We start from the raw sequence: 27076 nt of genomic DNA on the forward strand, positions 1-27076 counted from the left end.
GTCCCATAAACAAGTTAAGCGCCTATAGTAGGAATTAAGAATATAGAATCATTAAGTCAATAAAGTCCCAAACTTGAATACACATAGTCAGATATCATTTTATCTAGTGCAACATGGTATAAAGTGACAGATAAGTCGAATACTATTTGATAGTCAGAAGCTGTTCTGTTACCCAGGAAAGCAATTAGGGGTATACAGACAATTTCTCTTCCCACTTCTTCCATGGGAAGAGCATTGCAGGTCACAACACATATGTATATAGGTAATTTATTCAAACACTACCAATAGTGTCGTCAGATGCCTTGAGTTTTTGTGTTTAATGTATCCCTAAAGCTGTATTTATCAGTTATCTAGATATTTCATTGAAAAATAAAATTCTTCAGTTCACAGAGAGCCTATTTTACTCTACCTTTCCTTGACCATGAAAAGTTATCTCTTAAATTTGTGACCAAATTAAATCTCCCACCAAATTTTGAATCTTCACCTAGGAGAAGAAGCAATAGCTTTCCTGAAAGGATTAGGTACAGATCCATCTGAGGGTTTCCTTATTTCCCCACACACTGCATTCATGCAACACCCTAGGGTTCTTAACCACTCATAGGTCCAAAAAAAAAACAAACAAACCCTGAGAATCTTATGAACACTATGTACTTTCATAAGAAAACTACACATACCCACATAAAATTTTACCTGTGCTTTCATCCCTGGCTCAGAAAAGTCACATCCCCATGCACTCTACCCTACAGGCTGCTGAATAAAAGAGCACACTGAAGAAGTGTCCCATCTCCGCACTAATGATAGAAGCCATCGGCTCCTGAGAATGCTAAGTGCTGCTTTTTCATATTTGATAAGGTATAAAAGAAATATGAGCCAGATTTACTTTATGATCTTCTAGCAGCTTCTGTAGGGATGTTAAGTCATCATCTAGGGGGCAAGTTTCCATTTTCTGAATGCGTTCTTCTGTGAGTGTTAACCAGGCGGAGAGCTGCTGTAGTTGCTTCCTCTGCAGTTCCATGAGCACATCGTGCAGCCTGTCCAAGGGGAACACAGCATTATTCCCACTCCTTCTGCCCTTTGCAACAGCAAACACACACTCCAGGCAGCCAAGAAATGGGGCAGGGAACGCATTCTTGTCTAACCGTTAAAAGTAGCATTTGGTCTTTAAATACAGAAACCAGCCAAAAAAAAAAAAAAAAAAAATTATTTTCTTCCTAAATGGAGTCAATTAAATGCAGCCAAAGAATGCAAGTAACAGCACCCTCTATTTGTATCAGAATCATTGTTTCTTCAATCAGGAATTCCTGCCTATTAAATAGGTGGAAATTGCCATGGAATGCAGTTCGCTCCTTAACACACAATACACGCAACAAAACGAACCATGGGGAAAAAAAATATTTTAAAAAATGTTGCATGGCACGAAGTGAGAGAGTGGCATGGACATATATACACTACCAAATGTAAAATAGCTAGCTAGTGGGAAGCAGCCACATAGCACAGGGAGATCAGCTCGGTGCTTTGTGACCACCTAGAGGGGTGGGATAGGGAGGGTGGGAGGGAGACCCAAGAGGGAAGAGATATGGGGATATATGTATATGTATAACTGATTCACTTTGTTATAAAGCAGAAACTAACACACCATTCTAAAGCAATTATACTCCAATAAAGATGTTAAAAAAAAGTTACAAAATAGAACTGGGGATAAATATAACATAGTCCTGCCTTCATATCAGAATTAATGGTTAGCCAATTTTAATACTGCAAAGTCCATATTCAATGTCTTTGCTAATTTCTGTATTGCAACTTTTACCTTTTCATTTGGTTAACATATCAAAGGGGACATAAAGATCATACAAAATTCCAGCAACACTACATGAAGAAAAGAGGCAAAATTTTACAAGGCAAGTTCTCTGGTTATCTTGTTCTCACAGACATGCAGACTTTTCCTTGTGCTAAACTGGGCAACGCAGTCTATGGAATAGGGTTTCTTTCTGAGTTTCCACTCACCGGGACTGTCTGTCCATACTTGCCACCCTTAGTGCCTCCCATCTGGCATTCAGCAGGGTCATTTGTTCCTGAATCTCAAACTCCTCTTCATCTGACAGAGTTCCTTGTGTTATCAGCTGGTGTCCTGCCTGCAGGACATTGCCCACACTGCTCTGGTGCGCCGTCAGCTCCATCATAAAAGCCTGAGAAGGTATATCATTATGATTTGGGAGCTGCTCAGTGAAGAAGAAAAATCTTAATAAATTGTTAATGTCTAAATGTTAATGCCGTGAGAAAAAGCAACCATGTAGAGTGCAAACAAATAAGACTTTGATCCAATTTTTTCAGCTCTGAATATAGGGAATAAGCAGCTGCCTGAAGCAAAAAGAATAGATCAAAGAGGACAATGTTACACGTGATGACACCAGCTATTTTTAAGTAAATGCTGATTATGCTACTGTTAGGTCGTGAACATGGAATTATGAGAAGATATACTGAATAAACCACCATGCTCGCCCAAGAGAAACTGCTTAAAGAAAATGACCAATTCTGTTACTTTGAAACCAAAACAGCAAATCAGACCTGCCAACTAATATATCAACACCAAGAAACTACTTAATCAAAAGAATTCTTCACATAATCCAATCACTCCACTGCAATATATCCCTGAAATAGTAGGAAATTTTCAATATATAAAATTACACAGGAATAGTGGATATGAGTTTTCTTAATCATACAATAAATAAAAATAATCACTTCCTGGGGAACATTCAAATCTAAAGATTTGGTGTATTAATTAGCCATTTTGTGTTTTGACTATAACAATACACTTCAGAAACGAGCTGTACTAGGCACTGACTTTTTCGTCAGTGGCTTCGCAGAATCTACAAATTACGGTAAGATTAAAATCCGGAATCTAATTCCAGTGCACAGTTAAATCACCCACACCAATTCTGTAACAAAGCCCTATTTAAATATCACAAGTCTTAAAATATGCCATGACCTTTCTGTGGAGCAGAATTCAGTAAACAACAAGCATCAGGGTTCAGCCCCTGATTGAGGCACAGGCACCATGGCACATATATCCTGCTCATCAGCTAGAGGTTATTTACTTCGTGGGTTGCAAACTGGTCTTTGACTTCTTCAACATCATCGGAAATGTCATCCTGCTCCTGGAAAGTGTCCTCGGCAGAAAGCAACCAGGTCAGCACTTCCTCCAGTGCTATCTGATAGCTGTCCAGATCCATGTCAACCTCGGTGACAGTGCTGGGGGTTTCAGCTCGGGGACCTTCTTGCTCCTCCTCTGGCGCTGAGCTCTATAAAAACAAAGCCAAGAAAACTCACAAACGCTGTGAAGACCAGAAGGTGTTCCACAAAGACACACTGGATGGAGAAACCAAGGTAGGCACCACTGTGTCTTAGGCATCCACCTGCTTCTCAGGAGCTGGGTGAGCAACGCCGTGACATAGAATGCATTTTTAAATGCTAGGATGGCAAAGAGTACAGAAGCTGCATCACTCATGGATTCTGTACTCAGGGACATTCTAATATAGCTGGGAAGAGACAAATAACCCACATGAATCACTTCTGAACAAAAATAAAAAGGCTATTAACAAAGTTATAAATTCCACGGGTGCAACAAGGAATGCTATTTGAATTCGCCGAGGGCTAAAATAGGAAAGTTTCATAGAGGATCTGGAACCTGCTGGGCCTTGAAGGATGGATGTCATTTAAAGAGACAGAGATTAGAATCCTGCTTTGACCCTAGTTAAATTGCTTTTACTGAATTGCATTTTAGCATTGCATTTTAGACACTGAAAGACAGACACACATACAGGTTGTCGTACTGGTGATATTTTTTTGAGGCAGCTGCCCTCTAGGTTACTAGCTGGTCTTTTTTCGAAGAGCCCGCGGAATAAGTTATTCCAAGCTCCTTCTAGGCAGTGGAGTATTTTCTTATATACTTTAGAGTCATATATCCAAACCTACCACCTCTCTCATTCATTTGTTCCCTTCCAGAGCAAAAATTCTTTAAAATTTGCCTACAGCCTGTCTCTACTTTGTCACCTCTCAGCCACAGTTTTTATGTACTATCTCAAACGTACACAAACGTGTAGAGAACAATATAAGAAATGCTCATGTATTTAACAGCTACATTTGTTAACACTCCCTTTCATGCTGATTAGGCACTGGTCCCCACCACACACCTGGAAAAGCTTTTGCCAGTGTTACCAATAACCTTCTCATTGACAAATCCACTTTTCTAGCATCATCTTTAGGATGGCCATGTAATTAACAAAAAAAGAACATTTTTGATAATCAACAGTACTAGAACAACACACATAAACCAGAACTGTTCCAAGCAAACCCGGAGGTCCGGTCACCTTATGTTCCTTAAGCTTTCGGTGGCATTCCCTACCTCTGACCAGTCCCCACCCTCCTGAAGCTCTCCTTTCCCTGCTTCAATAACACCATCTTGGCTTTCCTCCTAGTTCAACAGCATTTGCCAACATGCAAGTAATGAAGCTCCTCAAAATTAAGTCCAGGGCCCTTTTTTCTTCCATGTACTCTGCCTGCATGGTTCCATCCATTCCCATTGGATTTAAAGAACCATCTACATCCTGCAAACATTTACCTTTATATTTCTGGCCCCAAACTCCAAACTCCTATGTCCTACTTCCTTAACATCTCCACTTCAATGTCTCATAGGCATATCAAACATTGTCAGTATTTAAACCCTAGTTTTTCCCCCCAAAGCTCTTCAAGCTTCCCATTTCAGTAAATGCCTCCTCCATGCACTTGACCCCTCCAGCTAAAAATCAGGGAGCCAGCCTTGGTCTCTAGCTTTTACCGCACACATTTAATACGTACGTATAAGCAATTCCTACCTTCAAAATTCATCTCAAATCCATCCAGGCCTTTCCATCTTCACAACAACCATTTGTCCTCAGCACTGCAACAGCCTGCTACCAGTGTCTCTGCTTCCCCGCTGCTCCCCAGACTGCTACGTCCACCACCCACTTCTCACAGAGCAGCCAGAATGATGTTTGGAAAATGTAACCACATCATAAGACTTCCCTGCTTAAAATCTTTCACTGCTCTCTCAATGCTCTTAAGATACAATTTAAAATTCTTAACATAGTTTACAAAAATACTGTGACAGCAAGAAACAGAGTGAGTGTGTGAGTGTGTGAGTGTGTGTGTATGTGTGTGTGTGTAGGGTTGGATTTCAATTAGGTTAATCAGGGAAGTCTTCTCTGAAAAAGTTCCATTGAAATTGAGGAAAGATGGGAAGCTTGCCATGCAAACAGTGGGTAGAGGAGCGTTTCACAGAGAGCAACCCACACGTACAAGAATCTTGGGGAAGGAGAGGAAGAAGTCCACCACGACTGGCGTGCAGTGGCCTGAGATGAGTTGGGGCGGTGGGCTGGGCCTTGTAAACCACAAGAGGAGATGAGGTGTTTAATTAGTATGAGGGCTGGAACAGAAAGAAAACACACACCAAAGATATTCTGGAGGAAGAATCCAAATGGACCCGGTAAACAACATGCAGGAGTTAAAAACAATGAATCAGTGAGCCCACGATGAAATGACGGGTGATTGGGAGAGCGATGGTGCCAAAGACAAAGAAGGGAAAATGAGTTAAGTTCCGGACCTAAAACCCCAAAACTGGAAAGCCACAATAATCCTGGAGGTCATTTAGTATCAAACCTCGATATTCTAATGAGGAATTCTGAGAACTAGGAAAGTTAGTGACCAGCCAAAGGTCATTTAGACAGGGACTAGGATCTATGAGGTGGGAAGTGGAAGGATCTATGAGGATCTATGAGGCGGGATCTATGAGGTAGGAAGGATCTATGAGGTGGGAAGGATCTATGAGGTGGGAAGGATCTATGAGGTGGGAAGTGGAAGGATCTATGAGGTGGGAAGGATCTATGAGGTGGGAAGTGGATCTATGAGGTGGAATCTATGAGGTGGGAAGTGGAAGGATCTATGAGGTGGGAAGTGGAAGGCATTATCTAAATGCAGGTGTTCAGAAGGTATTCATTCACATACAAGAGGAGACCTTCAACTGAGAGATTAAAGAGAAATTCAGGAGTTATTTGCTGACCACCTAACGCTCTACAGCACATGTTTGTAGAAACAGCAAGAGAGGAAGTCGGGCTATTAGTGTTCTCAGGAAAGTAGAGGATGGCAATATATGTCAAACAGTAGATGATTACAACTTGACCATGTTTCATTTCTCCAATTAACTTAATTCAACCTCTAAGGCATTAATGAAAGCATTAATGAAAAGGTTAATATTATTACACCTGCTCTTTTCTTTTTTTAATAAATGTATTTATTTATTTATTTTTGGCTGTGTTGGGTCTTCGTTGCGGCACGCGGGTCTTCTTTAGTTGTGGTGCGCAGGCTTCTCATTACGGTGGCCTCCCTTGGTGCAGAGCACAGGCCCCAGGCACACAGGCTTCAGTAGTTGTGGCATGTGGGCTCAGCAGTTGTGGCTCGTGGGCTCCAAAGTGCAGGCTCAGTAGTGGTGGCACACAGGGCTTAGTTGCTCTGCGGCATGTGGGATCTTCCCGGACCAGGGCTCGAACTCGCATCCCCTGCATTGGCTGGCAGATTCCCACCCGCTGCGCCACCAGGCAAGTCCCAATACACTTGCTCTTAATCAAACAGCAAATGGCTTCTGCAATTGTTATCATGTCACCCCGAGCCCTAAACAGAAGTGATTATTTTATCTACACACCATGAAACGCAAATGAAATCTCCCTTCTTTTTAAAAGAGAATACCCTTCACTATAAGAAGTAGAATATTCCATCTTTCTAACAAAAGGAACCCCGATCCAATGAAGAAATGATTCTAAAACCAAAAGGCAAACTCCGAAGATTATTTGAGCCCTGAAAAGGATGCGTCATTAATACAGCATAATAACTACACTACTAGAGACAAATGCTTCTCAGCAAACATTCAATGATAAAACATTAGGGCTCTTCCTCAATATCACTTGATCCTCAAAACTACTAAAAAGAGCCCTTGGTTCACAATCTGGCCCCATCTCTTGCCTTCTTTTCCTCTAAGCTTTTTTCTTTTTCTGTAAATCATAGTTTGTTGAAATGGAGAAAATAAAAGAAGTGGTACCTACTACCCAAAAAAAACCTGAAATAATAAGTCCTTTGAACCTTGGAGAAGAAAAAAAAAATGCTATGCCAATTCAAGACCATTATCATTATCACTAACATTTGAAAAAAAATCTTGTTGAATAAAAATGAATGATAATACCTAAACAAAATGAGAAGGAAAAATTATAAAATCTGCTGCTTGCTGAGTACTTATTAACATCATTTTAGATACTTCAAACTTATTAACTTTATAAAGTGGGTGGTTTTACCCAGATTTTGCAATAAAACTGAGGATGAGAGGGTAAGTAACCAACCCAAAACAAGAAGTAACAGGGATGAAATTTAAGCTTCAAAGCCCATGCTTTCTGCCTCTCTAAAATGTATTTCTTATCACTTTGAAATCCATGTGTATCTTTTGATTGTTTTGTTGATAAATGTTAGACCAAATACCTTTTAAGGTCTCATCCCACTGTTAAGATTCTCTCATTTTATGAATTATGAGAACTGGTTAGACTAAAACAGAATAAGGTAAAATATGGATTGATTCAAGGCAGAATTATTCAGGAAGAAAATTTCATGACTTTATTTATATCTCCTGAAAAAAAAGGATCCTCATTTATATCCTGATGAATAAAACCACTGTCAGCCCTTAAGTGAAAAACTCACCAAGTAACATATTATCAATTATTCCTCCTAGGGCTTCCCTGGTGGCGCAGTGGTTGAGAGTCCGCCTACCGATGCAGGGGACGCGGGTTCGTGCCCCGGTCCGGGAAGATCCCACATGCCGCGGAGCGGCTGGGCCCGTGAGCCATGGCCGCTGAGCCTGCGCGTCCGGAGCCTGTGCTCCGCAACGGGAGAGGCCACAACAGTGAGAGGCCCGCGTACCACAAAAAAAAAAAAAAAAAAAAAAAAAAAAATTATTCCTCCTAAAAGAAAGGGAAAAGCTTACATTTTGATGGCCCTTGTGAGAATATAATGGTACAAATCCATTTTTTAATGGCAAAAAAAGAAAAAAACTTAGTACTTAGAACAGAACTAAGCTGACATGAGAAAAACCACCTTCAGTACAGGACAAGAGTGATAAAAGATGACCAGATGATAGAAGAACATAGGTCCTTAAGCATGTTATGCAGAAGCATGATCACAATCCTAGACTCTATAACTCTAGCCTTGCTGTATGAAATAATATATTTTCCTTCTTAAAAAGTAAAATCAGTAAAGTTATGGTTCTCCATTACATGCATGTGATGTGTGACAGCATGCCAACCGATAAACTGAACTTCTGATGCTGAGAAACCAAGACATTCTCAGTCAACAAAAAAAAATGCTCTGAAAGTGTTTTTATCTAGTACCTAAGAGAAAACAAATATGGCAAGTCAAACACATTAATAAAAATTTACCTGTACCTGCATGTTAATTTCTCCTTCTTCACATTCTTTCTTATATTTCCTTGGAAGTGTCTCTACTTCACGGATGGCATCTATAGTGACTTGCTGAGGTAGCACCTCAAACAAAGATGTTAAATACATAATTATGGATTTCTTGTCAGGAAGCTGAACAGCAACATCTAAAAGTGGAAGAAAATAAGAACTAGCTTAAATTAGATGTCCAAAGTATGTGAATTGCTCAATATTGGATATAAAATAACTGTCTTAGTACCCATAAACAATGCTAGTATATTATCTTTGCAATACCACAGCTCAGTAAATTTCTATTTCATATAATATATGAGCCAAAGGTAAAGATGATTACCTACTTTTTTTGTTCCATATCCCATTTCTTAAAAATCTTCCCTAAAAGCTTCCCCCATAAGGCTCAAAGATAAGCTATCATCTAAGATAACATCATAGATTTCATTCATAGTATGAAAATAAGTCTAGAATTCAATCCTGCAACATCTGTAACTGAAGTTTTCACATCATATACAAGCTCATACAAAAACACATTTTAATGAAATAAATAAAATACTAAGTTGTTTATCTAATAATTCTGTTTTCCTAAAACTTTAAATCTTATGCTCGTATTGATTAACTATTCTACAGTGATGTAATTAAATTTCCTCCTGAAGGATCCTAGAAACTGTTAAGCACAGAAGTATCATGTCTGTAATAAAATGGCTTGTACCACATTTCAAAAGGAAAAACACCTCCTCAATTCTCACAATTCTTTCAAAAAAGCGGGGGGGGGGGGGGCGGGAAGCACTGCTTTTCAAGTATTCAAAACTGTAAAGAAAAATCAAGGTTGTAATTAAACACTGAACAATACCTTCAGGATCTAACAGCTTTTCAATTCCTAAGGAAGTTTGAGCCTTGCTGAAGGCATGTTCAAGTCTCTCAATTGGGGACATTTTGACAACTCTATCCCAGCTGAAGAGATCGGGTCTGAAATCAGGATGCAAATAAAATTCAGTGAAGATGAAATATGTGGAAACAAAGCTGTTGTTGTTATAATCGAATACATTTCAGTTTTAGATTTTTTTATTTGTGAATATAAATTTAAAAGTTTATCTTTTATATCCCAAAGTCTTGTCAAATATATAATATTTTAAGGTAATCTATAAATATGAAAACAGCAGGTAAGACATTCTAAGGTTTTTGTATTGGTTAAACATGCCTGTTAAAATTCTGGAGTGGCCACTGAAAGACTAGAAATGGTATATTTCCCAAAGAGTGAAAGGAAAAAAAGGGAAGAAGAACCTACCAGTATAAAACAAGAAAGAAGAGAAGATATAGAAAAAAGTAAGAAAAATGAAAAGCTCAAAACAAGCGGTAAGAATGAACTTAAATACATCAATTATCGCAATAATGTTAATGGACTAAATTCTCCGATTAAAGACCAACTTTAGCAGAATAGAAAATCCAGCTCTAATCTCTTCACAGGACACTCCTAAAGAAAAGACCCTGAGAGAATTTCCGTCCACCCCTCTCCATATAGCTACTGTCTAGTATTTCATTTCTATCTTGATTTTCATTTAATCCCACAAACTGGACATTATTGTTGCTCTGACTTACTCAAAAGTTGATCATTTTCTCTGCGCTCTATCTGCTCTTGCATCTTGGACCCACCTACACTTCTGGGATTTGCCTCCCTCGTCCCCACCCGCCCAGTTCCCTCTCTGACTCCACCTCTTATTATTCTCCTTATTCACACCACTGCACCCAGTGGCCTCCCACATGCCAGGTACCTCCTCCCCTCTTGCCTGACATATTTTTCTTCAGCAATATTTACCATTTCTATATGCTACACAACTAACATTTTCATTTTTAAAAAACTGTCTGCCTCCCTCTATATGAACATTAATTCCAAGAAGGAGGACTGGGAATTTTGCTTGTTTTGTTCTCTGCTCTACATCCTGTGTTCAGCACATAGAAGGCACGCCACACACACTTGTTAAATCAACTAAGTAACAGATGGAAAAATGTTTAAGCTAAAATTCAAGTTTTCGGGCTTCCCTGGTGGCGCAGTGGTTGAGAGTCCGCCTGCCGATGCAGGGGACACAGGTTCGTGCCCCGGTCCGGGAAGATCCCACATGCCACGGAGCGGCTAGGCCCGTGAGCCATGGCCACTGAGCCTGCGCGTCCAGAGCCTGTGCTCCGCAACAAGAGAGGCCGCAGCAGTGAGAGGCCCGCGTACCGCAAAAAAAAAAAAAAAAAAAATTCAAGTTTTATGATAGTGTCTCTTAACTGACTAGAAACAGTGGGCAACCCGCTTAAACTGATAAAGGAGAAGTAGAAGAAGATGGGGTGTGTGGGGTTTTTTTTAACCAGATAAAAGGTATATGAAAAAAAAAGCTAAAGCAAATAGCAGTCTTATGGTAAAACATTAAAACCACTCCCTTTGTTACCAAGAACAAAACATTCTGCTCACTACCACCAATGCAAACTGATATTGTACTGAAGGACAAGGCACAAATGAAGGGGAAAGGGGAGAGGAGAGGAGGGAAAGGGAGGGGAGGGGAGGGAAGGGGAGGAAAAAAACTTATAATTCATGGTCATCTATCAAAAAAAAAAAACTTTCCGTAACAAATTTTGGTAAGAATTTAACAAGTTTCCAGATATAAGATGTAGAAAAGTCAACTGCATTTTCATATATCAGCAAAGAACATATAGGAAATAAAACTTGAGACAATAAATAATTTACAAGAAGAATAAAACACATAACAAATTTTGCCTTTCACATTTAAACCTTTGATGCATCTGGAGTTTATTCAGGGTATGGTGAGGCAGGGATCCAATTCACTCATTTCCATTTGTTCCAACCATCTATTAATCTGCAACATCGGCTCAGTTGTAGATCAGGATGGAGCTATTTCTGAGCTCTTTATCCCATAGGTTGAACTATATGAAACTGCCATTTATATCAAAAACAGTCAAATATTGGCAATTTCATATGCTTCAGCCTATTATTATATTAGTGTTTTCTTTATAGTACTATATAGTCTCAATTAATATAGCTTCATAATTAGTTTTGGTTTCTGTTTATGAAGTACTTCAGCCTGTCTCTTCTTCAGAAGAGTAGTGGCTCTTTTTGGTCCTTTGGTATTTTATTATATAATTAGAATTTGTTCAGAAGTTTCATAAAAAGAATCATTGATCTATTTTTAATCGGGAGTTTTATAGAGTTTTCCTATAAAACTAAAGTAGGAGGCTGAAAACTGTCACAATTCTTTGTGTATATTACTGGTTAGTGCTGAATGAGTTAGTTCACATTGAACTATGTGAATTATTTTACATTTTTTAACTTACAAATATGTAGAAGAAACCATGGACACTGCACTGTGGCACTTAAGTCCTATGGAAACAAAGATGCGATGGGTAGTTTTTTTTCCATGATATTTCTATTCTTTATGTTTTCTTAGAGCATGTACAGAGGAGAGAGGCGATAGTGGGAAGGGCCTTTAGGGAGTTGTAAGTAAGGGAGGGACAGAGAGGAGGTACAAATCTGTACAAATCTGCACATCCAAGAAGAGTCACATCTCACTTATGTCGGTGGAGCACGGCATTGAAGGCAAGCCCATCTGTCCAGCTGGTGGTGAAGTTGAGGACATTGACCTGGCTGTACGGCCTGGTGGACTGGCGCACCCAGCTCAGCAGGATCTTCTCACTGTTGGTCTGCTGCAGGTCTGACATGATATCCTTCATGACATCTTTCACCTGTTCAAAAGAAACCATGGCTGCCAATAACCTCAAGTAGTCATTGGAATCCAGTCCTTGAATAAGGAATATTATATTCATGAACCATTGGATCAGGCCACTGGTATTCATTTTATTTCAAAACTTTCCTTTAAACGCTGGAAGGATAAATACATTTTAACAGTAATGATTTCAATTTAGAGGTGATTTTAACCTCACCTTTATATATTATGGCATTTTCTATATCTTAGCAATCAATACTTATATTACACTTGGCTACAGTGAACATTACTTTCATAGCCACAAAAAGTAATATTTTAGAACTATACTTTAAACATCTTTTAATAGGAAGAAAACTCAATTTTTATTTTCTACACAAATGTGGAAGAAGGTAAGAACTTCTGGCTGACTATAAAATCCAAGAATGAAGTGCATTTCCTGATGGCAATAACAATTATAATCTAGAACTAATATTTTATATTATTATTCTAAATCAGTACATATATTTTAAGGAAGTGTTCAAAGAATGATGTGGACATATCAAAAAAAAACCCACAAGAGCCAACTTAAGGGGGCTTGAGAAATAATTAACAATAGTGAAAGATCAGAACCTATTAAATAAGTAAAAATCCATAAAATAAGTAAAAATCCACACAGATATATAAATGAGTGGATAGATAGATAGATAGATAGAATAGCTAGATAGATACAGAGAAACAAGAGACAAGGAAAAGCTCTTCCTCATAAGTGGAAAGACAATTAACAAATGTAGAAGAAATGATGAAATTAGAAAATCACTTTGCCACGCATTATATTAATAACTGATCAGGTAAGAACTATGAATGGATCTTAAAATTAACAGATAAAAGTTTAATAAGTAGCTGAATATTTATAAAGTCTCAAAGTATATCTCCACAAGATACTTTTTAATAACAAAGGGCAGTCACATTACAGTGGGGACACCTGCAGATTCCACCTCACCCAAATGATGAGAGTTAATACTGCCAGAAAAAAACTAATGGACAGCATATGCTTCCTGATGTGGTGTATTAAGAAAAACTCAATATTGGGACTTCCCTGGTGGCACAGTGGTTAAGACTCCGCACTCCCAATGCAGGGGGCCCGGGTTCCATCCCTGGCCAGGGAACTAAATCCCACCTGCATGACACACTAAGAGTTTGCATGCCACAACGGAGGAGCCCTTGAGCCGTAACTAAGGAGCACACCTGCTGCAACCAAGACCCAGAGCAACCAAATAAATATTTTTTTAAAAAAAGAAAAACTCAACATCATTTTTCTGACATTCCTCCCAAAAATGAATAACCTGAATCCAATCATGAGAAAATATTAGCCAAATCCACATGGAAGAACATTCTACAAAATAACTATTCAGTACTCTTCAAAAATGACAATATCATGAAATACAAAGACAGACTCAGAAATTATGCCAGATTAAAAGATGACTAAAAAAACAGGACAAATGAATGTAATAAATGATCTTGTATTTTCTTTTTCTGTAAAGGATATTATTGGGGCAATTGACAAATCTCCATAAGAGCTATAGATTACATAACTGTGTTGTTTCAATATTATTTTCCTGATTTTAATAATTACATGCTAATTGCTAGTACATGATATAATAATTACCATATGTATAATAATTAATACTAGCATTGTAAATATTAATATTATGTATTAGACATTTTGTATTATATTAACATAATAATAATACTGTAGTTATGTAAGAGAACTCCTTGTTTTTAGAAAAATGATTTGTTTTTACAAAATACTCACAGATCTATTTAGTCAAAGAGAACAGAGGAGGAGAGAAAACACAGAAATACAGACAGCTGTTAACATTTGGAGAATCTGAGGGAAAGGTATCCAGGAATTCTTCGGGATATTTTTACAATTTTTTTATAAGTATGATATTTTTTAAATCTAATGTTTTAAAAACATACTTTTTTTTTTCTATGCCAGGAAAATAGAGCAGTTTGTCAGGCTCTTTCACTCCAAATTATTATAAGTTGAATTGTGTCCCCTTCCCAAATTCATAGGTTGAAGTGCTAACCCCCAGCACCTCATAATATGAATATATTTAGAAATAGGGTCCTTAAAGAAGTAGTTTAGGTAAAATGAGATCATATGGGTTGGCCCTAATCCAATATGACTGGTGTCTTGGAATAAGCAAAGGAGATTAGGACACAAACACACACACACACACACACACACACACACACACAAGACCACGTGAGGACACAGGAAGAAGGCAGCCATCTACAAACAAAGGAGAAGAAACCAACCTTGCTGACACCTCGATCTCAGATTTCCAGCCTCCAAAATTGTTAGCAAATAAATTTCTATTGTTGAAGCCACTCAGTTTGTGGTACTCTGTGGCAGCTCTAAGAAACTAACACACAAATGATACATTTCCAATTCCTATTAAGAAGTGATTGAACATTTTCCCACCTGCCAGTGCAAAATGATGCTCCAAAGTAATCCTAAAGTCAGTTTGTGATTTCCATCTACAATGTCCGTTCCTCCTATATTCACTAAATCCACCTAGTAAAAGGAAAAAAATAACTTTTAAGACAATTTTTCTATGGAAACCCAGGTTTTTGTTTTAGCTCGTTTGGACAGCAATATAAGTAAATGACAAGAAAAATTTCACTTTAGAGAATCAGGTGAACCTAAATCTCAAAAATATATTACTTATACAACAGATCAATAAAGTAATCACAAAAAGCACAACTACTGCTTCACTCATAGAACAGGTTCAATACGTCTCATAAGAAAAATATTTCTAAAACTCAGTTGATGCCAATGTCCAGAGCAGGTGGTTGGTTTCAAAATAAATCATCCCGATGGCATCAAAGGACCCCCCCAACGTCATATTACAAACTTACATTGTTCTGATGTAAAACCTGCAGCACTCTGTTAACATTATTTAAAGCGTGTAACCTTGTGGAGCCACGTTCCTTCGGCTGGAAAACAGAACACAAAATCGAATGAGACAGAGAGTCCCTCCATGTTGCTGTCAAACACTGACATTGAGATGCATGTGGAACAGCAGCTCAGCACACAAGAGCCCCTCTGTACCAGGAGCTCTGGCTGGGTTGGTTCTCAAGCCACCATGAAGGCTGGTGTTGACAGAATGCAAATTCTCCCACTAACAGCACCTTAAGATAGTAGTTCCTTAGCTTGCCTGAACACTGGAATCTCCTAGGGAGCTTCCAAGAATACCAGTGCCTGTGTTCAACAAGGACTGTGACTTAATGAGTCTGGAGTATAGTCTGGGTTTGGAATTTATAAAAGATTTCCCTGGTGATTCTAAGATGCAAACAAGTTTGGGAACCAATGCTCCACCAGGGACAAAGCTTCTTCTATCTTAGTTGGGCAGAATGAAGAAAGATTTAGAAGATATGTCCCCTCCACCCTGCACTAGTGTAGACAGAGCAGAGAGGATTCAGAGGTGCTATCCCAGGTTCCAGGTAGGATTACAAGGGCCCACTGGGAAGACTGGAATTGCCACCCAGGGAAAGGTGATCTGGGAGGCTTCTTTCTGCCTCATTGGCCAGGGAATCTTATCTGACAAAGGGATCAATCTCTCCAATAGGTGCCTACCCACCATCTGGAAGGCAAAAGGTAGACTGTAACACCGCACACTTCGGCAAGAAAGAAATTCATCTTCGGGAGTGCATCTCTCTATACCTTTTATAGTCATTCTACCTCTTGTGTTAAAGGTTGTACCCATAAAATACATCGTCTTCATTGGCAGAGTTATTTCTGTGTGAGTATTGGGTACCTCACACATAAAGCAATAGAGTTGGATTTGATGACGGAACAAACATGAAGATAATACTGAAAATCTGAATAAAAATAAATGCCATCAGTTTTCGTAACTTTTTTTTTTTACTATTTGTTAAATAACATTTAAATGTATTTGTCTCTACTTTCTACTCTTCAAAACATTATGCCCTCTTCACATATCCGCTCTTCTTTGTAATTCTCTACTGTCTGAGAGCAATAAACACATAAAGTATTTTTTTCATAAAAATAGAGCCCTCAATAAAGCCTAAATATCGCTCAATCAAAAAATTCATTTAAACCCCTTTTTAACGTTCCTATTTCAGCCTTTACATTGTAAGGACCCCCAAGAGGGACTTCAAGTATCAGTAACGATGAGAGATATGCCGTTAGCCTGGTTCTTGAACATGGCATCCCTCACCAGTGAGGTTCCTGTGAGGCCTTCTAGAAGATCCAGTAGCTTCCTTCCATCTTTGAGGTCTGTGAACATATCACTGATGGGTGGTTTTCCACTCTATAAAAGAAAAAGCACAATTTCAGCAGCAGAAATTTCATACATAAGTGGAAAATAAATGAATAGTTTCATTTCTTCCAGCTAAAAGTCTGGATGATCAGCAGACTATACAAGTTTGCCTTGTATGGAAAGAAGTACAAAGAACTTTGAAATCTATAACAAATGTTTTGAGCTGAAATAGATAAACTGCATTATTTCTTAGAAAGGGAGCAAATAAAACTGTGATTAATGTCAATATGCCTTGTATGTACAGTTGACCCTTGAACAACATGGGTCTGAACTGTGCAGGTCCACTTACAGATGGATTTTTTTTCAGTAGTAAACACTAGGGTATTACATGATCCGTGGTTGGTTGAAACCGCTGAGGTGGAACTGGGATAGGAGGGAGCTGACTAAATTATTCATAGATTTTCAGTTCTACAGAGTCAGCACCCCTAATCCCCTGTGTTGTTCGAGGGTCCATTGTATTCCTGAGAGAGAAGATGTGTTAAAAATATACATGAGCATACAGCACCTGGAGGCCAAAGAGGCCTCCAGAGGCCAAAGAAAAGTGTGCAGATTCTTATTCCAGCTCTGCACTTTACATTCACAGGATAAGCATGGCTTTTGGTATTTCCATTATGGAAGCAGGTCACGTCATCATCAATTTCAGCTCTCCACTTCAATTTCAGCTCTCAGGCACTAGGTCTGTATTTCTAGGTCCCAATTTCTGAATGATTAGGACACTTTTGGCTCTGTGTCTAAATCCAGTATCCATGCTGTATTTTGAATGACAAAACCTATAGAATTTCTGAACTCTTGCTTCTGACTAATAAACAGCATCAACTTCCCCTGATAAACATATTCTAGCGTCCATGCCAGAAAATCCTACCCCATTCACAGGCACACCTTGCCTGTCTGTGTGTGATATCATGGTTGTATGCAAAGGACGATCACTGCACAGAAAATCAGGATGCCTCAGTTTTAATCTGTCTGACCGTTAACTAACTGGTGAACCTAAATCAGCTACTTACTACTGTTTACCTTTTTCTAAATCACAGGTATTGTAAAGATCAAATAAAGAATATTACGTGAAAATGTCCAGATAGCTATAAAGCACAGTGTAATAAATGTTGTACGATTATGTTGAATCAAATTATTCCCTTCTAATATGAAATGCCCAGAGATTAACAGTTTTACTTCCTGTCGATAATAAAGATATTTTATAACCAATAATTATTGTATATTCTTTATTCTTCACTTTAAAGCATATATATAAAGTCACACGAAACCAAATTTTACTCTGAGCTTGAAATGGGTGAGAGGGAGGAAGGAAGCCATCCTAAAGTTTCCTAAAACTTGGCATTTTCCCTTTTTTCCTCTCTTCCTGATTTCTTACATTTTTAATTATGTGTAATGTATAGTAAACTAGTGATTTCTATCATGTGGCTTTTCCATAGTTCATATACTCTAAATGAGAGGAAGTATGGTAAAGTCTTCACCTTAGAATCAGTAAAGAATAAACTATGACTTATTTATATCTGAAACAAAGCTGCTTTTCTATTTCCAGCTGCCACTGTGTGAGCAGTGACGATGTCAGAGATACATGGATTATCTCCATCGATCACAATGATAAACAGATTTGAGTGATGCAGGAGACCAGATCCAGAGGCAATACTTCAAGAGGCAGAGCAGGGAAGTTTTTTGCACATTAAAGATTTCCTACCTGCTCTCAGTAAAAGCAACGGGCAGAAGTAGCCCTGATCATCTGCTACCTCTTACCTTCCTCCTCTCAAAACCCACCCAAGTACACTTCAGCAAACTAGCCACCAAATACCCAGATTCCCTTTCAGGAAGACGTGAACAACTCTGATCTCAGAGCAAAGAGACAACAACATAGGTAAAGTTCATGGGAGAAACAAATAGGGATATCTAGGCACAGAAAGGACCTTAGGAATTACTGATGACAAGGGCAGCTAAATAATGTCTGGGCGGCATTTAACCCTTCTCAAATCCACTACAGTATCCGTTTTCCAAAAAAGAAACAAAGTAACACAAATCAGCATAGACTAAAATAAAGTAAATATAAATATTAGTCCATCTTACAAATAGTTATGTACGCCCACTGATGACCTCATTGTAGACAAGCCTCCTACCAGCCGTGTAACTTTAGAAAAGTGGCCTTTCTACATCTATTGGCTCATCTGTTAAACACTAAGATGACAGATGTTCAGTAAATGGTTGATATTATCATTCAGTACATTATCATATCATTACAGTAGTAATGTTTCCTACTGTCATAAAAGTGCCATAAAATTTCAACAGTAGATGAAAGAATGGGTAAAACAAATAAGCACTTCATCTTAGGCAGGAACGGAAAAGCAGATTCTGAACCTGAGTACATGTAAGTGTCACTTCATAGAGAAAGTTCTTCCAAGTCCCGAATTCACTAATATGATGACCTGTAGGGATATATCCCATTTGAAACTAATGAACATGATGATACAAGAGCACACCTGTGCTTTAGGTATGCACTGTGAGACCAGCATAACTCAACAGTAAACCCAATGGATTCCTCCCTAGGCTCCACTGCTGCTCAGTGGTAAAGTGGGAGGCATTCATTTAAGAGGCAGCATTAATTTTTCCACATGACACACTCTTTTCCTCTCTCTTGTCCAGGTCATTCATTTGTTTATTGAGGAACAAATCTTGAGAAAGACTCCTTGTGAAGCATTCTCTTGAAACAAAGGGAACTGAGACACAGTTCTGTCCTTCTAGAAGTCAATCACTTATACTAGGGAAACCAATGCCTTTATAGTCTTTAAAAAAAATAAAATGACAGTAACAGCAATGCAATTTCTTTATTCTTTTTCCAAATTTCAGATAAATATTGATGGCGATCAGTAAGAAATAAGTTTTGTGCTGTGTGCCTATTCTCCTAACACTCCGCCACCCCACCCCCAGTGATGGCATGGTTGGCGTGTACTCCCATCTGGTACCTTCAGAAGAGCCACGTACACCTGCAGGAGGGAATATACAGCCCATGGATCTCTTCACTGGACAATGAAGGAAGGTACCAGGGCTCTTACAAATCCAAAACTGTGGTTCAAAACATACATATAAAACACACACCCACACTCGCCACACACATAGTCAATCACTACAAAATACTACCTATTCCTGACAAATGCAATTTAGGAACGTCCCATAGGCAGATGGAAAGAACCAAACTATACCAAAGAGCCCGTTCCAACTACCACCTAGGAGAGTAACACCTATAAGTATGGTGATTCAGTGCTTTGTGCCTTACAACGGAGGTCAGAAAATGTCTTTCGTAAAGTTCCAGATAGTACTTAGTTTAGGCTTTGCTGGCCAGGTGGTCTCTATCGAAACTTCTCAACCCTGTTGTCAAGATGTGAAAGCAGCCCAGACAATGTATAAACGGATGAGCCGATGGGAATGGTGACTGTGTTCCAACAAAACATGATTTGTAGACGTGGAAATCTGAATTTCATATAATGTCCACATGTCATGAAATATTCTTCTTTTTTTGACTTTTTGCAACCACCTAAAAATGTGAAAACCATTCTTAGCTCGTGGGCCATACAAAAACAGACAACGGAAACATGAAATGTCCCTAGACATAATAATGGCATGACTTACTATGTATCAGATATGCTCTAAGGGATTTAGATGCATTCTTTGTTTCTTTATGATAGAACTTTAAGGTAAGAAAACTGAGACACAGAGGTGACATGACGAGCGAGAGGCAGAACTAGGATGTGATACCACAAGATCTGACTCCAAATCCAGGTTCTCAAAGTCCACACTAAACTGCTACTAAAACTATGAGGTCACAGGGTCATGACATATAGGGAAGGAAACAGTTAATCAGTGGTGCGGCGGAGGAGGTATATTTAATGACTTCCCAAAGAGGGCAGCAAGATATATACCACATTTAAATGAACTCAGAATGAAATTTTTTTCCAAGCTTATGGCTTTAAAGCATCTCTGGTACTTCTGAATCACAGGCTCTAAACATAGGATCCACCCTGGGAAACAGATGGGAAATGTCAGAAGTCATCGTTTAATAAAAATAAGACCTGATTCAGCCTGACGGTTAAAGTCTTATTTAGATTTTTGATTCTTTGCGAAGACTTATTTGCAGAAACTTCTCTGACAGACAGAATACAGTTTAATAATTCAACTGGACAAATATTTGGTGAATACCTCCTTTGTGCCTGGCCCTGCAGAAACACCAAGTTCAGGTCACCCTCCCCATTTACAAGCAAGGGTTTCCACAGTTTTCCAATAAACACAAAATAGTACAAATGAATAATCTTGAACTTGGAAGACAGATAAGCCTTGCGTCGCATTTAACCTTAAAAAAAAATTTCAAAGGCCACATGATAGGAATCCAAACAACAGATGTCACAGGTGACTTGCTTTGGCTGCCTCCTCTCATCCCCTGGTCCCCTGTACTTCTTTGAACTCTCTTAACACCAGTTCTAACACCATTTTGACTCCAACAGGGACCAGCGTTAATACAGCTGAGACACTGAAGCTCCTGAATCGAAAATGTCAGAGGACAGAAGCAAACTGTCATCACAATGCAGGAGGGATAAGCCGGGGTCTGAGGGAAGGCAAGGGCTGCAGATACAATCATGGATACGTGATGGTTCAGTTGAATGCGGCCAACCTGATGGGTCCATCAGACCTGGTGAATCAGCCAGCCCTAAAGGCTGAAAGAGCCAGTGCTCAGTTTCAGCCAGCAGCGGCCATTTGAGAATCCCAGCCCACTGTTGGTAGGACTTCTGGTTTCTCAAAAGAGCTGGAAATCTGAATTTATGTGTATAATCTCCTGATATTTGTAATGTCCTAAAACACTGTGCCGGATCAACAAATCTTGTCTACAGGCATACTGGATCCTAGGATGACTGGTAATCTCTCTCATAGGGCGTAACTACATACAGGGAAATACAAGATCAGTCAACAGTGAGTCCTCTGAGGAACTGAGAAACTCTGTGGAAAGGACAGACACACCACCACCACCACCACCACCACCACCCACAGACTAGGGAATACGATTGATTGCAAAATACCAGCAGAGTCATTATACTTGCGCAGTCCGAAAAAACAAAGGAGTCACACCAGATTCTTCTCCTTTCACTCATTCCTCATGTCTAATCCATACCAACCCTGTCATTTCTACCTCCGAAAACACATTCCGAAGGTGACCACTACTCCTTAGTGGCCCCACTCTCATGCACATCTCCAATACCAGGCCAACCAACCTCTTTACTTCTGCATAAGAGTCAGAATAACTCTAATTTCAAGGTGCAGATCACATCGTGTCATGTCTCTGCTTTAACCTAATGGACTCCCATCACGGAGAAATACAATTCAAACTCCAAATAAGAGATCCCATGTGATCTGCTCTCCGCCCTCTCTCTAATCTAATAATCTAATACTGAATTATTCTCCCCTTTCTTCAATACTCGCAAATCATAATTATTTCCATCGTAGGTCAAGTTTTTCAGCAGCAGTAGTAGTAGTAATGGAAAAAAAAAGTCTATGAAAGATTGAATAAGAAAGCAAAATTTAGGAAGTGCAGTTCGCAGTCCTTACAAGGGTGAAATGTTAATGCTTTGTAGAGACAACAAACAAACCAGAAGTAGAAGTGGGGCTTGGATTTTGGGTTCAGAAGACGGCCTCCTTTATGTGGTGTGCCCTGCTGACACTAACCAAGTGAGGGAGGACAAGCGCAGTCTGTGCCTTCGTGGCACTCAGAATCTAAACAGAGTAAACCAAATCTGTACCAACAAGCATGGGGAGCACAGCAAAAGGGATTTATGAGCTACCTTGATTCTGCCAAATTTGCACCAAATAAGAAATATAGTACAGAGTCTATCCTGTGATTTACCTAATCCCATTATAAATAATGAAGTTATTAACTGTGTATAATATGGAGAAGAGTGAAAAGATAACAGTTTTTAGATGCTTTCACCACTACCATGTCTGATGATGGTATCTTACAAATAATAAATTTGAGCCCTTTCACACTGTTTGATTACTCTGTCATTTATTTATACTCTTCCTATTTTCAAAACAGGATTTGAGGCAGTCTATTCAATTCAGTTAATATCCCCACTGTTTACCGCATGTGTGGGTATGTATGTGTCTGTGTGTGTGTCTAATTCTGTATCATACACATGGATTTATATGGCATACATATATATATATATATACACATACATAGTGTTTATACCATAATGTTTTTGCATTCTTCTCAAGTCAATCTGACACCCCAATCAATTTTAAAATGATGCTCCAGCATGTGATAACATATTGTAAGTTTTATAGTCTCCCTCTTTTTTTTTGAGTGATTTTTTTTGCAAGGAGTTGGTTATTTTAAAAACTCAAAAAGAAGTGAATGATTTAATTTAATATTTCTTTTAATATTTTAAAAACCAGAATCTTTAATTTATGAATCCCAAATCTCAGCACTAATAAAAATGTAGCTCTTGTAATTTTTCATTTTCTTAAAAACCAATAATGTATCAGTGAGCACTAGGTACAATGTCATTTCGGTTATGTTTATGTGTAAATGGATTTCTTTTAAGTATTTTACAACAGAAATGTACTTTTTCTCTTGATGATGGAATTACAAGTGGTTTTAAAAAGTCTCTTTGGGGCTTCCCTGGTGGCGCAGTGGTCGAGAGTCCGCCTGCTGATGGACGGGACACGGGTTCGTGCCCCGGTCCGGGAAAATCCCACATGCCGCGGAGCGGCTGGGCCTGTGAGCCATGGCCGCTGAGCCTGGGCGTCCAGAGCCTGTGCTCCGCAACAGGAGAGGCCACAACAGTGAGAGGCCCGCGTACCACCAAAAAAAAAAAAAAAAAAGTCTCTTTGGATTTCTTCTATTATCTAATTTTTGTAATGTGTATTACTGTATAAAATAAATATAGATTGTTTAAAAAGTGGTATCTCTAGTTAAAATTAAGCAAACTGATGAAATTAGGTTCATCACAGTTACGACACATATAGCTTAATGGATGAAATGAAGAATGCATAATCTTCAATGTCTACTTTATGATTCAGCCCCATGGTGAAAGAGTGAAAGCAGCATTGCTTTCGACTGAAAAGCAAAATGAGTGCAATAAAATGCCCAAGGAGGTCGTTAAGCACCTTGACAAACGAAAACCAGCAAAATGTGCCACAGTCGCTTAACGAATTCGTAAGTGCATGGCTCTCAGCCATTCTCTTTATGAATTCATGGTGCTCAGCACAAGTTCTTAAGAACCGAACAAGATTCCGCTTAGAAGCTTGTTTGGAAAGAGGGGGGAAAAGAAGAAAAGGGAGAGAGAGACTGGAGAAACAGATGGCTCAGGTAATCCTACTCGTGTCATAGTAACTACACAGCAGGGATTTATGCAGTGCTTACAATGGAATCAAAGCAATGAAGGTGCATTTACCTTAGAAATTACAAAAAACTATAAAACACAAGCTAAATCAAATATCTTTCAGAGAATCAAAAGTCAAACAGCATGTAACAGAATTTTTACCTTGATTTTGGTAAGCAAAGTAACCGAGATAGTGCTGAGAAAACTGGGATGATAAGGAACCACATGTGGGCTCCCACGCCTGGCGGCCAGGGGCAGGGCCACTTGCACACTCCATGGGCAAATAACCAGGCGAGGTCTGCAGGCTGAATAAACCCCAACTCCATATGCCCATCAGGCAAGGTCTGCAGGCCGACTCAACAAACAATACAGCTCATTCCATATCTGTACAACTGGCAAAGCACTGGAAATGTTTGAAGAATGCAGCTCCTCAAAAGATAGGCTTCCATGGGACCAGGGTGTGGCATTAGTTAGGGCATTGATAATGATAATGTAAAGGAAGAGAGAACATTTCCTTTGTTTAATAAAGGAGAGGCAGCTGCCTTGTCCCTTCCTTCTCCTTAGGGTGTCTCCTTAAAAACATAATAGGCCCAATTTTTTGGTCAGGAAGTAGATAAACCCATCTCCAACTTTCCAAAACAAAATAACAAAGACCTCAAAATTAACTCAAAAGTCTCTCTGGAGGTTGACAGGAGACCAGCACGAGGACAATCCATTTGTCTCTCCAGGAGGTACACACTTGTTCTTTTTTTTTTTTTGCGGTACGCGGGCCTCTCACCGTTGTGGCCTCTCCCGTTGCGGAGCAAAGGCTCCGGACGCGCAGGCTCAGCAGCCATGGCTCATGGGCCCAGCCGCTCCGCGGTATGTGGGATCTTCCCAGACCGGGGCACGAACCCGTGTCCCCTATATCGGCAGGTGGACTCTCAACCACTGCGCCACCAGGGAAGCCCCCTCTCGTTGTTCTTTATTCTACTTTACTGTATGTTTGTGTGAAATTCTGTCCAGACTTTCTGGTCTTCTACCAACTGCCTGCATGCACCTCATCTGATATGAGTATTCAATAACAAAGTGTTTTTTACGTTGAATAAAGATCTTTTGTGAGAGGATTTTTTTATTTTCCCAACAGATTATAAAAATAAAAATAACAGTGTCAGATACCTCCACTTCCCACCCAGTCTGGCTCCCCTCATGATTAGCCATGCTTGGAGGGTACCTACCAGTAGCCCTTGGAGCTAAAAGCTTCCTAAGGCAAAAGTACAGTTGAAAATGGTCCCAGGGTCTCCTAGTCCTCTTTAACAGAAAGAGCTTCTTTCCCCCAAAACCACCACCTCTTCAACAATCCTCTCTTTATAACTCACTGGCCCACGGTGACCTAGACCTACTCATCCACGCACCAATAAGAGCCCACCTCTGAAGGTGGAGATGGTGGGGTCACATGGGCTGAATGCAAAAGCACAAGGTAGGTGGCTCTGCTCTCCCCTCTCTAGGTGAAGGGTGAAAAGGAATTTCTTCTCAGCAGATCAATACCAAAATTGATCATCAATTACAAAGACACAGCATATACTACCAAATTTCCAAATTTGTTTTAACGATTACAAATACTAATAGGCTCAATCAAAATCATTTATTAAGTCCTCAATATGTACAAACACAGCATGTTAAATAATATTTATGTATAGTTTCTTTAATTTAACCACAGTAACTAGGTGAAAGTCACTCTACAAGTGTAATGTTTGGAAGCAAAACAAACTGAATGAAAACAAACAACAGCAAAAAAAAACCCAAACATATTTACATAATATAGCTAAAACATGTCTGGAAGCTGTTTAGGAATATGAAATGCATTTTATTCTTTGCTTTAGGGGTACTGGTGAACAGACATAAACTGAAACTTAAGGAACCACTTGAATATTTATGGCCCCCTAAAACAATGAGCTGAGTCGTCATACACATATTCATGAAAATAAATCAATCGTAGACCCAGTGTGTAACTCCAGCTCAAATCTCTACTATAGCTGTTATTTATCATCACACAAGGAAGCCTGTACAGTCTCCTTCACGATATTAAAAAGAGGACTAAACATCTACAGACTGCTTCTGTTGCACCCACCTACACATCCTTTCCCACGTCTATTTTTGTGGCCAACCACTTCCCACATGAACAAAGTTGCAAACAACCGGACACTGAAAGCAATGTCCCACTGTCTCAAATGGAACACACTGGAATCACTCTTCACACCGAAACGTGTAAAACATGCTTCACAGATGTCCTCTTAAGTCCTATCAATTTAAAGTTCAAGTGTGGAATAGTAACTAAATGAAAACTTGGCTCATCTTTGTCTTCGAAAAAGAAAAAGCAGAAATCTGCCCGAAGTGAAGTTCAGCATTTTTAAGTTGGCCTGTTCTCTACCTAACCTTTATTTTCAAACTTCCTTTGACAACCACCTCAGCAAACTGATAAAAGTGCTTCTGCAATGTGTACGTCTCTGCTCTGACAGATGAGTAGCTCTGCAAGTCAGCCAGAGAAAATGCAGGCTCAAAGTCAGAACAAATTTCCCAACACTGGGACCGTGAGGCCTTCACTGCCTCCCTTGGGAAAACAGCTCACTAACAAATGAGGCTCTTAGACTCAGAGTGAACAGAACCCTCAACCTTTACCCACCAGACAGTGGAATGAAGTGGGCTTAATGAGCCAATGCTTTTTTCTGCTTCTGGTTTAAAATATATGAATAGCATGGATCAGGGATTACCACAAGTTTGGGAGGGGGTGGTCCCTGATAGAGTTTTAATTTAGCATTCCTAAGTAATTATAATCTCCTATAATGTTTCACAATAATGCCTCAATATTTCTTAGCAACATGAGGCAAGCTATTACGCTCAAGTGTGTTTTATAGCTAAAGGAATAAAAATCAAGTGACCTGAAAAAAATCGGCTAGTAATTTGCCCAAGGTCACAAATAAATGAGCAGCATATCCAGGAATAAGTATTTAATTTCCTAATTCTGATCTCCTTTAGATAATCATTTTCTCCCGAGCTCTTCATAACTTCTCAAAACCCAACAATCATAAGTTATTCTACACTGTGTTACTTCTCAGGATACCCAGACTCCACAGTGGTGTGTATTCTGTGACATA

At 39.2% G+C, this 27076-nt stretch overlaps 1 protein-coding gene across 13 annotated transcripts in view; it reads right to left on the reverse strand.

Annotated features, from left to right (window-relative positions):
• Positions 1-27076, reverse strand: part of UTRN (utrophin) — a 506668-nt gene that overhangs the window by 379549 nt on the left and 100043 nt on the right. For 11 of the 13 annotated variants that reach the window (XM_027084307.1, XM_027084323.1, XM_027084332.1 and 8 more), the window contains 9 exons: positions 16468-16560; positions 15146-15223; positions 14709-14801; positions 12088-12260; positions 9373-9488; positions 8508-8674; positions 3096-3299; positions 2005-2186; positions 881-1031 (listed from right to left, as the gene is read on the reverse strand). In XM_027084307.1, coding sequence (XP_026940108.1) covers positions 881-1031; positions 2005-2186; positions 3096-3299; positions 8508-8674; positions 9373-9488; positions 12088-12260; positions 14709-14801; positions 15146-15223; positions 16468-16560 — 1257 coding nt within the window. The remainder of the gene's footprint in view (positions 1-880; positions 1032-2004; positions 2187-3095; positions 3300-8507; positions 8675-9372; positions 9489-12087; positions 12261-14708; positions 14802-15145; positions 15224-16467; positions 16561-27076) is intronic. The other 2 variants (XM_027084340.1, XM_027084297.1) reach the window with 1 other exon arrangement.

Source organism: Aethalodelphis obliquidens, unplaced genomic scaffold (assembly GCF_003676395.1).
Source record: "Aethalodelphis obliquidens isolate GAN/ISIS:26980383/991018 unplaced genomic scaffold, ASM367639v1 scaffold3, whole genome shotgun sequence".
NCBI classification, from domain to species: domain Eukaryota; kingdom Metazoa; phylum Chordata; class Mammalia; order Artiodactyla; family Delphinidae; genus Aethalodelphis; species Aethalodelphis obliquidens.